Source organism: Ranitomeya variabilis, chromosome 6, assembly GCF_051348905.1.
Source record: "Ranitomeya variabilis isolate aRanVar5 chromosome 6, aRanVar5.hap1, whole genome shotgun sequence".
In the NCBI taxonomy this organism is placed as follows: Eukaryota; Metazoa; Chordata; class Amphibia; order Anura; family Dendrobatidae; genus Ranitomeya; species Ranitomeya variabilis.
The window spans coordinates 241874472-241888979 of NC_135237.1; the positions used below are offsets into that span (position 1 = coordinate 241874472).

A 14508-nucleotide genomic window follows, 5' to 3' on the forward strand; every position below is an offset into this window, starting at 1 on the left:
TGACTAATAGTCCGCAATCTTTGCTGGCTGCCTAGTTATGCATACTGCTGTATCTATAATGGTTTCTATGACTACTATATTATTGTTTTTCTATGCTATATATTGTCATGTGAATTTTAGTTTTGTATACTTAATACTATTGCATGAAACAAAAACTCAGGTCCCGAGACCATACTCATAAATTGGTCCTGTCAACTTGACAAAACTCTATGGAATTTTACCTTGAGATACTTACCATTATATAGCCAACCACAAGAAAAATGAAGTATAACACCTCAACTTTATCCATAAAATAATTCATTTATTTCATATACTAAAAAGAACAAAGTATAGTATAACAATAGAAATATCATATACAGAGATATTCGAATAAAAGGAAAAGGTGCACCACAATACCCACTATCACATTAATGGGAGGGGAGGAGGACATGAGTTCTAACAATAGTAGTAGTAAGTCCCTGTATTTACTCATTAGAGCCAAAAAATGCCAGTGCTAAATGTCAAACAGAGAATTACCACGCATCTCCTAATGCTGCGGACACATGTCAGGGCAATATCCCGCAGTCTGGTGACCCATAGTCCTATCTATGCAGCAAAGCTGAACACAAGCTGGGTTTGAAACGATAGGGATTCAAAAAATGAAGTTACCTTTATTAAAACTACGGTAGATCATTCACTAGACATTTGTTACCTGCACTAATAACCACTTAAGTTCATCTGTAGGACAGGCATGGCAGATGTGCACCAGCGTTGTATGGTGCGAGATCAGGAGCAAATCCAGCGTCATACACTATGGGTGGGAGCTGTATTATACAGCTGGCACCTATCTGTAACTGCTGGACAATTCTGATTTAAATACTGCAATCTTTTGAATGTTGCAGTCAATAGCATCAATGGCATCCAAGTAGGTGGGCAAGGAGGGGAAGGGTGGGAGGTGTTAACACACAACCATGTAAACATGCAAATAAAAAAATGCACTCCAAAGTGGGGTTAGTAGGGTAGCAAAACGAAAAAAGGGAAAAATGGCTGCATCTTCAAGGGGTTTAGAAGATGCTAAAGACCAAAATGATCAGTATCAGGGGAATTTCAACAGACATCAGACCATTTGTGATGATCTATCTATAATGGTAATAATATAATAATATTAAAGAAAAAAACCTCAACAATTAGTCATTTTTTGTCATGCAGACAGTATAACTATTGTCAATACGAATTATATGAAAGTCAGGATTGTTTCATCTCAGAAAGATTTACGAAAGCAGAGCTCATGGTAAGGGTCTACATGTATCACAGAAGCATCTCACCTTATAGTCCTCTCTGGCGTGAGCACCCCGACTTTCTTTACGAGCTTCAGCTCCATAGATAGTCTGAAGTGCATTAAGCATTAGGTTTTGTAATTCAAGTGCCTCCACCAAATCAGTGTTCCAAACTATTCCTAAAATTGATCATTAAAAATGTGATTATATTACTGTAATCCTCACATGCAAGCAAATTATAAGCAGCTAGTTAGCAACAAGAATAGAGGGTGACTTATGCATTCTTACGGGGTGTCAAAATAACACATGGCAATGCAGGTGGTTGTGGACTACAAATTGAACATTGACATGGACCCGTAAAAGCGTCTTTCACGCGAAACGGACGTCGTCCTCCCCCACATTCCTCCTGCACCTGCTTGTCCCAATAACTTTGTCCACAGACCAATTATGGTTTAATAAAGGACTTCGTTCACACAGCTCATGGGTGAGTGCTGCATCTTTTTCCACTTTGATTCATTGTAAATACTGTTTCTTTATGGCCGCAAGGTTTTGCTTATGTGTCAATGCCCTCAGAAAGGAGGTTAACAAGATACACTTTAGAGTCTCAGGATGGTAAAGCCCACTTATAGAATAAAAAAAAAATGTGGATAGCAATTTTCATATAGGGTAGCTACGTGGTATGTCCACACGTGTCAGGCATGAAAAATACATCCTATGAGTGTGAGTCAGCAAAAAAAATATGCGTGGACAAATAACAATAGAGCTAACCATTGTGTAAATCTGATCTAAACCCTCGGCAAATCCAGGTGGAATTCTGAGGACACAGATTTTAATATATGAAAATACCCCTGGTGAAATCACCCTTTCTATTTGTATTTCGAGTGGGATGGTTCAAGCATTGGCTCCCGGTCATTAGTACATCCATAAGTTTCTAAGTATTTGGAGGTTTGCTTTTTGAGTCCTACATAGTGTCGAGCAAATGTGCCCTAATAACATGTTATCATGCTCAGGTGTTATCAGAGTATCTTGGGAATGCTCATAGATTATGTTTGAATCCCCGAGGTTGCATGATTCTAACAAACAGGCAATCCCTGCATGTGTTCAGGTTGTCTAAAGGGTATGTTTCCACGTTCAGTTTTGCTTCAGGCTTTGGTCAGGATTTTATGCAGGTAAAATCCTGACCAAAACTGCACCTGAGGTCACTGGCAGGTCACCTGCGGTGTACCTGCGTGTTTTGCTCATAGTAGCAACATGCTGCGTTTCGAAAAAACGCACCACGCATGCGTTTTCGCGGCAAAAACGCATGCGTTTTTTAACGCATAGTGGAGTCTGGATTTCATAAAATCCCATCCACTATGCTGTAACATCTGGACGCTGCGTTTTTGACGCTGCAGAAAAACGCAGCGTCAAAAACGCAGCGTTTCCTGAACGTGGAAACATACCCTTAGGGTATGTCTCCACGTTCAGGATTGCATCAGTCTTTGGTCAGGATTTTATGCAAGTAAAATCCTGACCAAAACTGCACCTGAGGTCACTGGCAGGTCACCTGCGGTGTTCCTGCGTGTTTTGCTCATAGTAGCAACATGCAGCGTTTTGAAAAAACGCACAACGCATGCGTTTTCGCGGCAAAAACGCATGCGTTTTTAAACGCATAGTGGAGTCTGGATTTCATAAAATCCCATCCACTATGCTGTAACATCTGGACGCTGCGTTTTTGACGCAGCAGAAAAACGCAGCGTCAAAAACGCAGCATTTCCTGAACGTGGAAACATACCCTTACAGCGCGAATCATGCAGCCGCAGGGACTCAAGCACATTATATGAGCACACCCAAGATACTCTGATAACACCCGAGCATGCTCAGATAACATGTTGGCTTACAGAACTGATGACAATTTTGGATACCTTGATAATTCCAACACGTATGCACTGCTAACGGAATCGTAAAAACATGGTCTATTGGGCCCATGAGGACTGGAGTTTGGTAACACTGCACAAGACCAAGATCTAAAATCTGCTGAAGTCTATGTTGTACATTTTACCAAGTCAGTGACTTACAGGAGAAACTGAAATGTTGTCATTGAATTGATGTAAAATAAATACCCAAAAAAGAACACCACGATGCATTACCTCTGTCATAGGTTTTGATGTCATCCATGGAAGTGTTGACTGTACTCAGCTTTTCACATCCTTCCTGTAGTACAGAGCCGGTTCGGAATACAGCAGCATGAGTCTGCATGGTCTGAAGGCAAAAATTATTATGAGCTCTAAATACCGATGCTTCAGCTCTCTACAACTCTAGGATACTATATTAAAAATAAATGATCAGTCAAAGGAACTGAAACACTTTAAATTGTGTATATTAAATATGTATGTTATTGGGGTATTCTCCAGTTTGAAAGATATCCCCTATCCATGGGATAGGTAATAACTTTTCGATCACCAGGGATGCGTCCGCAAAGACAATGCAGTGTCCCATGTGACTGCAATAGTAATCAATCATGCGTCCAAACACTCTATTCACTCTTCACGGGAGCACTGGAGATTGCGGAGCACTGAACTAGGCTAATATTAAGCACTCCGTTGTCAGCTGGGTTGCTCCCACTAGATCATTGGAAGTTTTAATTGCAAAAGGTTATTGTAGATATTACATTTACTGCATTAGTACTGTTCAGTGCTAACCTCTATACTATTCACCTGCTATGTAAAATCAATCGTCATGTCTCTGCCACTTGATAAAGGGACCCGTGTGTCCAAAAACACAATGCAATTTTGAGACATTATAAATTAATACTTTTTTTTTCATATTTGAGTTCCTAATGGATACTGCATCATATCCATGTCATAATATTAACCCCTTCACCCCGAAGCCTGTTTTCACCTAACTGACACGGCCAATTTTTACAATTCTGACCACTGTCACTTTATGAGGTCATAACTCTGAAACGCTTCAACGGATCCTGGTGATTCTGAGATTGTTTTCTCGTGACATATTGTACTTTATGATAGTGGTAAAACTTCTTCGATATGACTTGCATTTATTTGTGAAAAAAACAGAAATTTGTCGAAAATTATGAAAATTTCGCAATTTTAAAATTTTTCGTTTTTATGCCCTTAAATTAGAGAGTTATATCACATAATATAGTTAATAAACAACATTTCCCACATGTCTGCTTTACATCAGCACAACTTTGAAAACATAATTTTTTTTTATGTTAGGGAGTTATAAGGGTTAAAAGTTGAAAAGCGATTTCTCATTTTTGCAACAAAATTTGCAAAACCATTTTTTTTACGGACCACCTCACACTTGAAGTGACTTTGAGGGGTCTATATGACAGAAAATGCCCAAAACTGACACCATTCTAAAAACTGCACCCCTCAAGGTACTCAAAACCACATTCAAAAAGTTTATTAACCCTTCAGGTGCTTCACAGGAATTTTTGGAATGTTTAAAAAAAATTGAACATTTAACTTTCTTTTTCACAAAATTTTTACTTCAGATATAATTTGTTTTATTTTACCAAGGGTAACAGGAGAAATTGGACCAAAAAAGTCGTTGTACAATTTGTCCTGAGTACGCCGATACCCCACATGTTGGAGTAAACCATTGATTGGGCACATGGCAGAGCTCGGAAGGGAAGGAGCGCCATTTGACTTTTCAATGCAAAATTGGCTGGAATTGAGATCGGAACCCATGTCGTGTTTGGAGAGCCCCTGACGTGCCTAAACAGTGGAAACCCCCACAAGTGACACCATTTTGGAAAGTAGACCCTCTAAGGAACTAACCACAAAAGAACAAACAGTATACTGTGCTATGTTAAAAGATAATCTTTATTAAACAAAGCTACAAAAAACCTGTAGTCACAATTACAATTGTTATAAATCTCAAATACCAACCGGCATGATGGTGTATGACACTACTTGATAAATGTGGGAAAATACATCAATGCTGCTTAGATCTACCATTGATATGAACAAAGTGCTTTGTGCTATTTCATAATGGAAACCCCAGGTGGCGCCCTAGTATCGTAGACACCATGACCATGGGATAACTTAATCACAATAAGATAAACACTTACATAGCAGGGTGATCTTGGCAGCGTGGTTTCCCTAAGCGCCCCAACGCGCGTTTCGTTCCTTCATCAGGAGGCGAACCTCTAAGGAACTAATCTAGATGTGTGGTGAGCACTTTGAACCTCCAAGTGCTTCACAGAAGTTTATAATGTAGAGCCGTAAAAAAATGATCTTTTTGCCCCAAATTATTTATTTTCCCAAGGGTAGCAGGATAAATTGGACCCCAAAAGTTGTTGTGCAATTTGTCCTGAGTACGCTGATACTTCATATATGGGGATAAACCACTGTTTGGGCGCATGGCAGAGCTCGGAAGGGAAGGAGCGCCATTTGACTTTTCAATGCAAAATTGGCTGGAATTGAGATCGGAACCCATGTCGTGTTTGGAGAGCCCCTGATATGCCTAAACAGTGGAAACCCCCACAAGTGACACCATTTTGGAAAGAAGACCCCCTAAGGAACTTATCTAGATGTGTGGTGAGCACTTTTAACCCCCAATTGTTTCACTAAAGTTTAGAATGTAGCGCTATGAAAATTAAAAAATCATTTTTTCTTTCCACTAAATGATGTTTTAGCCCGCAATTTTTTTCCCCAAGGGTAACAGGAGAAATTGGACCACAAAAGTTATTGTCCAATTTGTCCTGAGTACGCTGATACCCCATACATTGGGGGGAACCACTGTTTGGGCGCACGGCAGAGCTCGGAAGGGAAGGAGCGCCGTTTGAAATGCAGACTTAGATGGATTGGTCTGCAGGTGTCATGTTGCATTTGCAGAGCCCCTGATGTACCTAAACAGTAGAAACCCCCTACAAGTGACCCCATATTGGAAACTAGACCCCCCACGGAACTTATCTAGATGTGTTGTGAGAACTTTGAACCAACAAGTGTTTCACTACAGTTTATCACGCAGAGCCGTGAAAATAAAAAATATTTTTTTTTCCACGAAAATTATATTTTAGCCCCCACGTTTTTATTTTCCCAAGGGTAAGGCTGGTTTCACACTTGCGTTTTTATCTGCATGCGTTTTTTTTAAAAACGCATGTGTGAAAAAACGCATGTAAACGCGGTAAAACGCATGCGTTTTTTAGACGCATGCGTTTTTATAGAAAAACAAGAAAACGAGAAAAAAACAAAAAACCCTAACCCTACCCCTAACCCTAACCTGAAATACGTGGCACTGAAATACGTGGCACTGAAATACGTTTATATACGTATATACGTATATAAGTGCCACGATATTTCAGTGGCCACGTGTTTAAGTGCCACGTGTATATAAGTGCCACGTGTATATAAGTGCCACGTGTATATAAGTGCCACGTGTATATAAGTGCCACGTGTATATAAGTGCCACGTGTATATAAGTGCCACGTGTATATAAGTGCCACGTGTATATAAGTGCCACGTGTATATAAGTGCCACGTGTATATAAGTGCCACGTGTATATAAGTGCCACGTGTATATAAGTGCCACGTGTATATAAGTGCCACGTGTATATAAGTGCCACGTGTATATAAGTGCCACGTGTATATAAGTGCCACGTGTATATAAGTGCCACGTATTTCACGTAAATGCCACGATATTTCAGTGCCACGTATTTCACTGAAATATCGTGGCACTTAAATACGTGGCACTGAAATATCGTGGCACTGAAAGACGTGGCACTGAAAGACGTGGCACTGAAATATCGTGGCACTGAAATACGTGGCACTGAAATATCGTGGCACTGAAATATCGTGGCACTGAAATACGTGGCACTATGACTGTCAGAAAATGTTCATTAAACGGTTAGGGGTGAGTTTAGGGGTAGGGTTAGGGTTTGGATCCCTTTATCACCTTGATGGTGGTGGGTGACTTTTCAGTGTGTGTTCTGGTTTTTTTCTATAAAAACGCATGTGTTTTTAACGCAAACAAACGCGTTGAGATCGGACGCCATGTCGCGTTTGGAGAGCCCCTGATGTGCCTAAACAGTGAAAACTCCCCAATTCTAACCTCAACCCTAACCTCAACCCTAACCCCAGCCCTAACCCTAGCCCTAACCCCAACCCCAACCCTAGCCCTAACCCTAGCGCTACTTTCACACTAGCGTTTTTTTGCATACGTCGCAATGCGTCGTTTTGGCGAAAAAACGCATCCTGCAAAGTCATCTGCAGGATGCGTTTTTTCCCCATAGACTAACATTAGCGACATATTGACACACGTCGCAAGCGTCGTGCGACGGTTGCGTCGTGTTGTGGCGGACCGCCAGCAGCAAAAAACGTTACATGTAACTTTTTTTGTGCTGACGGTCCACCATTTCCGACCGCGCATGCGCGGCTGGAACTCCGCCCCCACCTCCCCGCACCTCACAATGGGGCAGCGGATGCGTGGAAAAGCAGCATCCGCTGCCCCCGTTGTGCGGCGCTTGCACAGTATGCGTCGGTATGTCGGGCCGACGCAACGCGACGGCCCCGTACCGACGCTAGTGTGAAAGTAGCCTAACGGGAAAATGGAAATAAATATATTTTTTAAAATTGTATTATTTTTCCCTAACTAAGGGGGTGATGAAGGGGGATTTGATTTACTTTTATAGCGTTTTTTAGCGGATTTTTATGGTTGGCAGCCATCACACACTAAAAGACGCTTTTTATTGCAAAAAATAGTTTTTGAATCACCACATTTTGAGAGCTATAATTTTTCCATATTTTGGTCCACAGAGTCATGTGAAATCTTGTTTTTTGCGGGACGAGTTGACGTTTTTATTGGTACCATTTTCGGGTACATGACATTTTTTGATCGCTTTTTATTCCGATTTTTGGGAGGCGGAATGAACAAAAATCAGCAATTCCTGAAATTCTTTTAGGGGAGGTGTTTAAACCGTTCCGCGTTTGGTAAAAAGGATAAAGCAGTTTTATTCTTCGGGTCAGTACGATTACAGCGATACCTCATTTATGTAATTTTTTTATGTTTTGGCGCTTTTACACAATAAAAACTATTTTATATAAAAAAATTATTGTTTTTGCATCGCTTTATTCTGAGAGCTATAACTTTTTTATTTTTCTGCTGATGATGCTGTATGGCGGCTTTTTTTTTGCGGGACAAGATGACGTTTTCAGCGGTACCATGCTTATTTATATCCGTCCTTTTGATCGCGTGTTATTCCACTTTTTGTTTGGCGGTATGAGAATAAAGCGTTGTTTTTTGCCTCGTTTTTTTTATTTTTTTTTTACGGTGTTCACTGAAGGGGTTAACTAGTGATATCGTTTTATAGGTGGGATCGTTACGGACGCGGCGATACTAAATATGTGTACTTTTATTGTGTGATTTTTTTTTATTTAGATAAAGAAATGTATTTATGGGAATTTTTTTTTTTTTTTTTCTTTATTTAGGAATTTTTTTTTTTTTTTACACATGTGGAAAATTTTTTTTTTTACTTTGTCCAAGGAGGGGACATCACAGATCGGTGATCTGACAGTGTGCACAGCACTCTGTCAGATCATCGATCTGACAGGCACATTGCAGAGGCTTGCAGGCGCCTGCTATGAGGAATTCTCAGCAGACGCCGGCAAGCAGGGTCATCTCATGACCCGGAAGGAGTCCCGCGGCCATCTTGGATCCGGGGACTCCTTCCAGGTCACCGGAGCAGCGCGATCTCATCGCTTTGCTCCGGTGGGAGAGCGCAGGGAGCCCCCGTCCCTGCGCGATCCCCCTCTATGCCGCTGTCACTATTGACAGCGGCATCAGAGGGGTTAAATGCCCGCGATCGGCGATAGCGCCGATCGTGGGCATTGCTGCGGGGTGTCAGCTGTCATATACAGCTGACACCCGCACCCGATCACCGCGGCGCTCAGCGCGAGACCGCGGTGATCGGGGCGCCGTACTAGTACTGCGGCTGTCAGTAATGCAGTGCCGGCAGCGCAGTACTAGTACGGCGCATGTCGGGAAGGGGTTAATGTGGTGGGTTCGGCCGAACAGTTAAAAAAAATGTAAACAGTTTGGTTCGAGTACTAGAACAGTACCCAAACAGTACCCAAATTCACTTGAATGGGGGGCCGAATATCCAGTGTTTGCCACGCTGTCATGTGCATGACACTAAAAGCTCACAGACAAAAAAAGAGGACTTAAAAATCCTCCAAAAAATTGAAAAAATCACAGAGAAAAAAAGCAGAGATGATTACCTGCTGAAGCCTCCAAACAAATGCACTATCAGGGTGCAGCGGACCCGATAAATGATGGCAAAAACACAGGTGCAAAAAATACCGATGAAACAACCACTTTCAATCCAGTGTTGGCTGTTTGGCATTAGTGCACAAAAAGATAAGCGATAATAGTCTGTATGTGGCATTGTTGTGCATGACACTGCAGCAATGAAATTATAACTGCTGGTCAAAGAGCCGCGGGTTCCCACGCTGTCAAATGGCAGGGTGAGCCCACAGCTGTGACTGGAGGTAAAAAGTTTACCTTCGGTCACTGGCGTTGGCTGATGAGACTACTACTCCCATCAGCCTATGCCTGCTGTGGCTAATAACAGAGACTCCAATCACAGCTGCGGGCTCACGCTGTCATTTGACAGTGTGGGAACCACGGTTCTCTGACCGGTGGTAATGATTTTACTACCAATCATAGGCAGTGTTTGCTGCGTTGTCATACACATGACAGAAACACCCGGTGTACAGGTTGCCGAACTCGAAGAGTAACACAGACTTCCTGGTAAAGCCCATGTTCGGGGTCCGTGCACGAACAGTGGGTACGGAATGGACCACGAACTTTACTGTTCGGGTTCACCCAGCTCTATTCATTCACTATCTTTTTCAGTGGCAAAACTTACAGCATGTGGAAGCCAATGCAAAATCTCCAGAAGGGCTTTTCCTGGTCCTTAAATAGTATTGGTTTTCTTGTATGAGCCAAAGGAACCTTTTGGGCACCCTCAACTCCAGGGCCCATGTGCGACTGCAACCCCAGGACCCACTATAGTTACGCCCCTGATTGTACTGGCTAAAATGCTCTTCCATGCCTTGCCTGGCATTTCCAGCCAAGGAGTAAGGACATCTGAAACTTGCTTATGCTTACAATGGAGCACAATTCCCTAAATCGAGACTCTCTAACCACCATTTCATGTACATATTTTGTCTAAACATGCTAACCCCATTCTTGTTTATTTCTTGTATGCCATCTACTAATTCATCTAAGAAATGCAGTTTAAGGAACTGAAGCTTTTACCCTCGAACAAGCCCGTCCATAAAAGAATAAAGTGTAAAGAGAGAACATACAATTAGAAGCATGAATGAATGAATCACCAGTGATCAGTAATACCTTTTGCATGTTGATTCTCAACTCTGAAGTTCTTGTGCTTCCATTGGCAAACCGTAATCTATCCAGATTTGCCACAGACTCTTCTCCAGCATTAGCTTTGATTGAAGGCAGCTTTTCTCCTAGAAAACACGAACACTATATTTAAAAGTGGTTTTATGGTGGCCAAAATATTGCATTAGTCAACCCAGTTGAAAAATGAATTTATGCCATTATGTACTATATAGTGAGGCATGAATTATTAACAAATGTTCTAGATGTTAAGAGGGTTTACTTGACTTCTCCCACGTCAACTGGATAAAAGAAATTTTGTATACAGTTAAGTAATTTATTAATACAAAAAATGCATTAGTCACTAAAAAAACAAAGGCATACCAGGCTTGCAGGACTCTGCTATGCTAAGAGCACAGGCACGACCAAACACCACCAAATCTAGGAGGGAGTTTGCACCAAGTCGGTTGGCGCCATGTACAGAGGCTGAAGCTGCCTCACCACAAGCGTACAGTCCAGGAACCACTTTGTCTTTACCGTTCTCATGAATAATAACCTGCAAGGAGAAAAAAGCAGAAATGTGACTTTCATATTAATTCGAAATACAAGTCTTTAACATTAGGTACTGCAATCTACCTTTGATTTGCACAATATACACTTTAAAATCTGCTATATCTCAGTTCAGAACAGTGAGGACCATTACTGTGTCTTACAACTTAAAGGGAACCTGGTGTTTTTAACTAAAAGAGCCACCTTGAGCAGCAGTAATGCTGCATTCTGACAAGGTGGCTCTTTTAGTTCTGGGTGCTGTAACTGCCGAAATAATCAGTTTTGTAATTTGTCCTAAATACCTTTTCTTCAGTCAAAGAGGCAGGCGTTTCCCCCCCTGCTGCAGACACCACACAGCCGTCACTCAAATCTTCTTGGCGCTGGGCGCCGCCTCCTCACCGCTATTTTGAAATGAGCTGGCGCCTGCGCTATTTTGAAATGAGCTGGCGCCTGCGCTTTTTTCTCCTGCCTTGGGCAGGCACAGTGAGCGCTGCCCATCTGTCCTCATATGCAGTCTAGCTGACTGCGCCTGTGCGGCCGCCCTGCCTGTGAATCCCAGCCCCGCAATGTGAATAAATCAGAAGACACTGCGGGGCTGGGATTCACAGGCAAGGCGTCCGCACAGGCGCAGTCAGCTAGACTGCATATGAGGACAGATGGGCAGCGCTCACTGCGCCTGCCCAAGGAAGGAGAAAAGAGCACAGGCGCCGGCTGATTTCAAAACAGCGCTGAGGAGGCGGCGCCCGGCGCCAAGAAGACTTGAGTGACGGCTGTGTGGCGTCTGCAGCAGGGGGGAAAAGCCTGCCTCCTTGACTGAAGAAAAGGTATTTAGGACAAGTTACAAAACTGATTAATTCGGCAGTTACAGCACCAATAACTAAAAGAGCCACCTTGTCAGAATGCAGCATTACTGCTGCACAAGTTGGCTCTTTTAGTTAAAAACGCCCTGGGGGGGGTGACAGGTTCCCTTTAATAAGATAAAGTAGACCTCTTTCAGCGAGCTTACTTGTCCTTTGAAGTTAGTTGGGATGCCTCCCATGTTATAATGGACTGTGGGCAGGACAGGTATAGGCTCCTTCGTGACATCAACACCTGCAAAGATCATTGCAGTCTCGGAGATACCTGGGAGACGAGTAGCCAACTGCTGAGGTGGAAGATGGTGAAGTTGTAAGTAGACATGATCTTTATCTGGCCCACAGCCTCTGTAAAGAAAGTGAAGATTTGATGCAGAAAAAAGATGTATAAAATAGACTGGAATCAAAATGATCCTATAGCAAAACCTGAAAAATCATATTTGCTTGCATTTAACCCCATAAAAGAGATTCCTGTTGTCTCCCCCTGTCCAATGCTGCAGCCAATATGTGAGACCAGCTCATTCTGTAAACTTGGGCACTGCCCATTATGCACAATCATCCGGTAATGTACTGTCGTCATGATGTCAGCGCTGCTGACAATAACAGGCACTGGGAGCAGCAGTTAAGACTCAGGAAGGGCGAGTAAGGCACAGTGTGATTATACATATGTTTTCCAAAACTAAAAAAAATCCATTTAAGAAGCAGGTGATTGCATGCCTTGAATGTAGTAGTAAAAAATATGAACAGCACAACTACTTATCTTCGGGTGCAAGGCCCCCAGGCAACCTGTCCAATGATTGTCCCAAATGCATACAAATTCAAAAAAGAAGGCAGCACTCCACATCCTTGAAGAAATATGTGCAGGATTTATTCAATCCACTTATCTGGGAGACGTTTCGGCTCTGAATGAGCCTTTCTCAAGGCTTGAGAAAGGCTCAAGGATGTGGAGTGCCGCCTTCTTTTTTGAATTTGTATGCCTTCAATGTAAGCATTTTATTTCATTATTATTATGCTTTTTGAAAGTGCATTTGAACAGCAAGGTGGCTTGTTGTTGAAGGGAAATAGAGAGAGAGAAAAAAAATAAAAAAAATCTATAAATCTTCAGCATAGCGAGTGTGAGCGAGCTGAGTGTGAGCGAGCTGAGTGTGACCTGAGCGTAAGTGTGAACGGCGGTAAGTGTGACTTGTGATTCAGTGACTTTGGAATCAGGGAGTTTCCAAGGGAGGAATTGCTGTCTGTTTTTAATTAATACTTTGTATTTATTTTTTATATAACGTTTCTGTGGTGCAATCCCCATTAGGAAATGTGCTCCACTATTGTTAATGCCATCCAGTGCACATCTTGCCTCATGTATGCAGTCCTTGATCAGCCGGTCGAGGGTGCATACTGCTGTGCGAGATGTGAGCACGTTGTGCATTTGGAAACCCAGATTCTGGATCTAAATGTGCAGCTGGCAACACTGAGATCCATAGACAATATGGAGAGGAGTCTTCTGCTCACAGAGCAGACGCTCAATGGGATAGATGAGGAGGGGGATGGTAGGATGGAGCTGCAGGACAGTAAGGCAGTTAGCTGGGTGACAGATAGAAGGCGGGGTAGAGGGAAGAGTGCCAGGGAGGCTAGTCCTGATCTGGCACACCCAAATAAGTTCGCTAAGTTGGCAGATGAGGGGGGTGCCAGTACAGGGGTAGCACTGCTGCAGCCAGGCATGTCCTCTGAAAGCCGGAGGAGTGACTGCTCCAGTAAGGAGGGAAATAGGAGAGCAGGGCAGGCCAGACAGGTGCTGGTAGTGGGGGACTCAATTATTAGGAGAACAGATAGGGCAATCTGTCACAAAGACAGGGATCGTCAAACGGTGTGCTGCCTACCTGGCGCTCGAGTCCGACACATCGCTGATCGGGTGGACAGATTACTGGGAGGGGCTGGTGAGGACCCAGCGGTCATGGTGCACATTGGCACAAATGACAAAGTTAGAGGTAGGTGGAAGGTCCTTAAAGATGATTTCAGGGAATTAGGCTGCAAGCTGAAAGCAAGGACCTCCAACGTGGTATTTTCCGAAATACTGCCTGTACCACGTGCCACGCCAGAGAGGCAACGGGAGATTAGGGAGGTTAATAAGAATTGGTGTAGGAAGGAGGGGTTTGGGTTCCTGCAGAACTGGGCCGACTTCTCAGTTGGCTACAAGCTCTACGCTAGGGACGGGCTGCACCTCAATGGGGAAGGTGCAGCTGTGCTGGGGGAGAAAATGGCTAGAAGGTTGGAGGAGTGTTTAAACTAGGGATTGGGGGGGAGGGTATTCATTTTATAGGAGGGGAAGATAGTGCAGATAGAGACCTGGGCACAAATAAGGAAGTTGGGGGTGGCGGTGGCATGGGGGGTGGGGTTAGAACAGCTAATAATTTAAGAAAGAATAGAGGTACAGAGAGGAACATCAAGTGCTTGTATACTAATGCCAGAAGCCTCGCCAACAAAATGGACGAATTAGAACTAATGTTGTTGGAA

At 43.0% G+C, this 14508-nt stretch overlaps 1 protein-coding gene across 2 annotated transcripts in view; it reads right to left on the reverse strand.

The window, feature by feature from the left end:
* Window positions 1-14508, reverse strand: part of SDHA (succinate dehydrogenase complex flavoprotein subunit A) — a 207780-nt gene that overhangs the window by 138069 nt on the left and 55203 nt on the right. For both annotated transcript variants that reach the window (XM_077269529.1, XM_077269531.1), the window contains exons 9-13: window positions 12159-12354; window positions 10988-11159; window positions 10616-10734; window positions 3386-3497; window positions 1305-1435 (exon numbers count right to left, since the gene is read on the reverse strand). In XM_077269529.1, the coding sequence (XP_077125644.1) occupies window positions 1305-1435; window positions 3386-3497; window positions 10616-10734; window positions 10988-11159; window positions 12159-12354 (730 nt within the window). The remainder of the gene's footprint in view (window positions 1-1304; window positions 1436-3385; window positions 3498-10615; window positions 10735-10987; window positions 11160-12158; window positions 12355-14508) is intronic.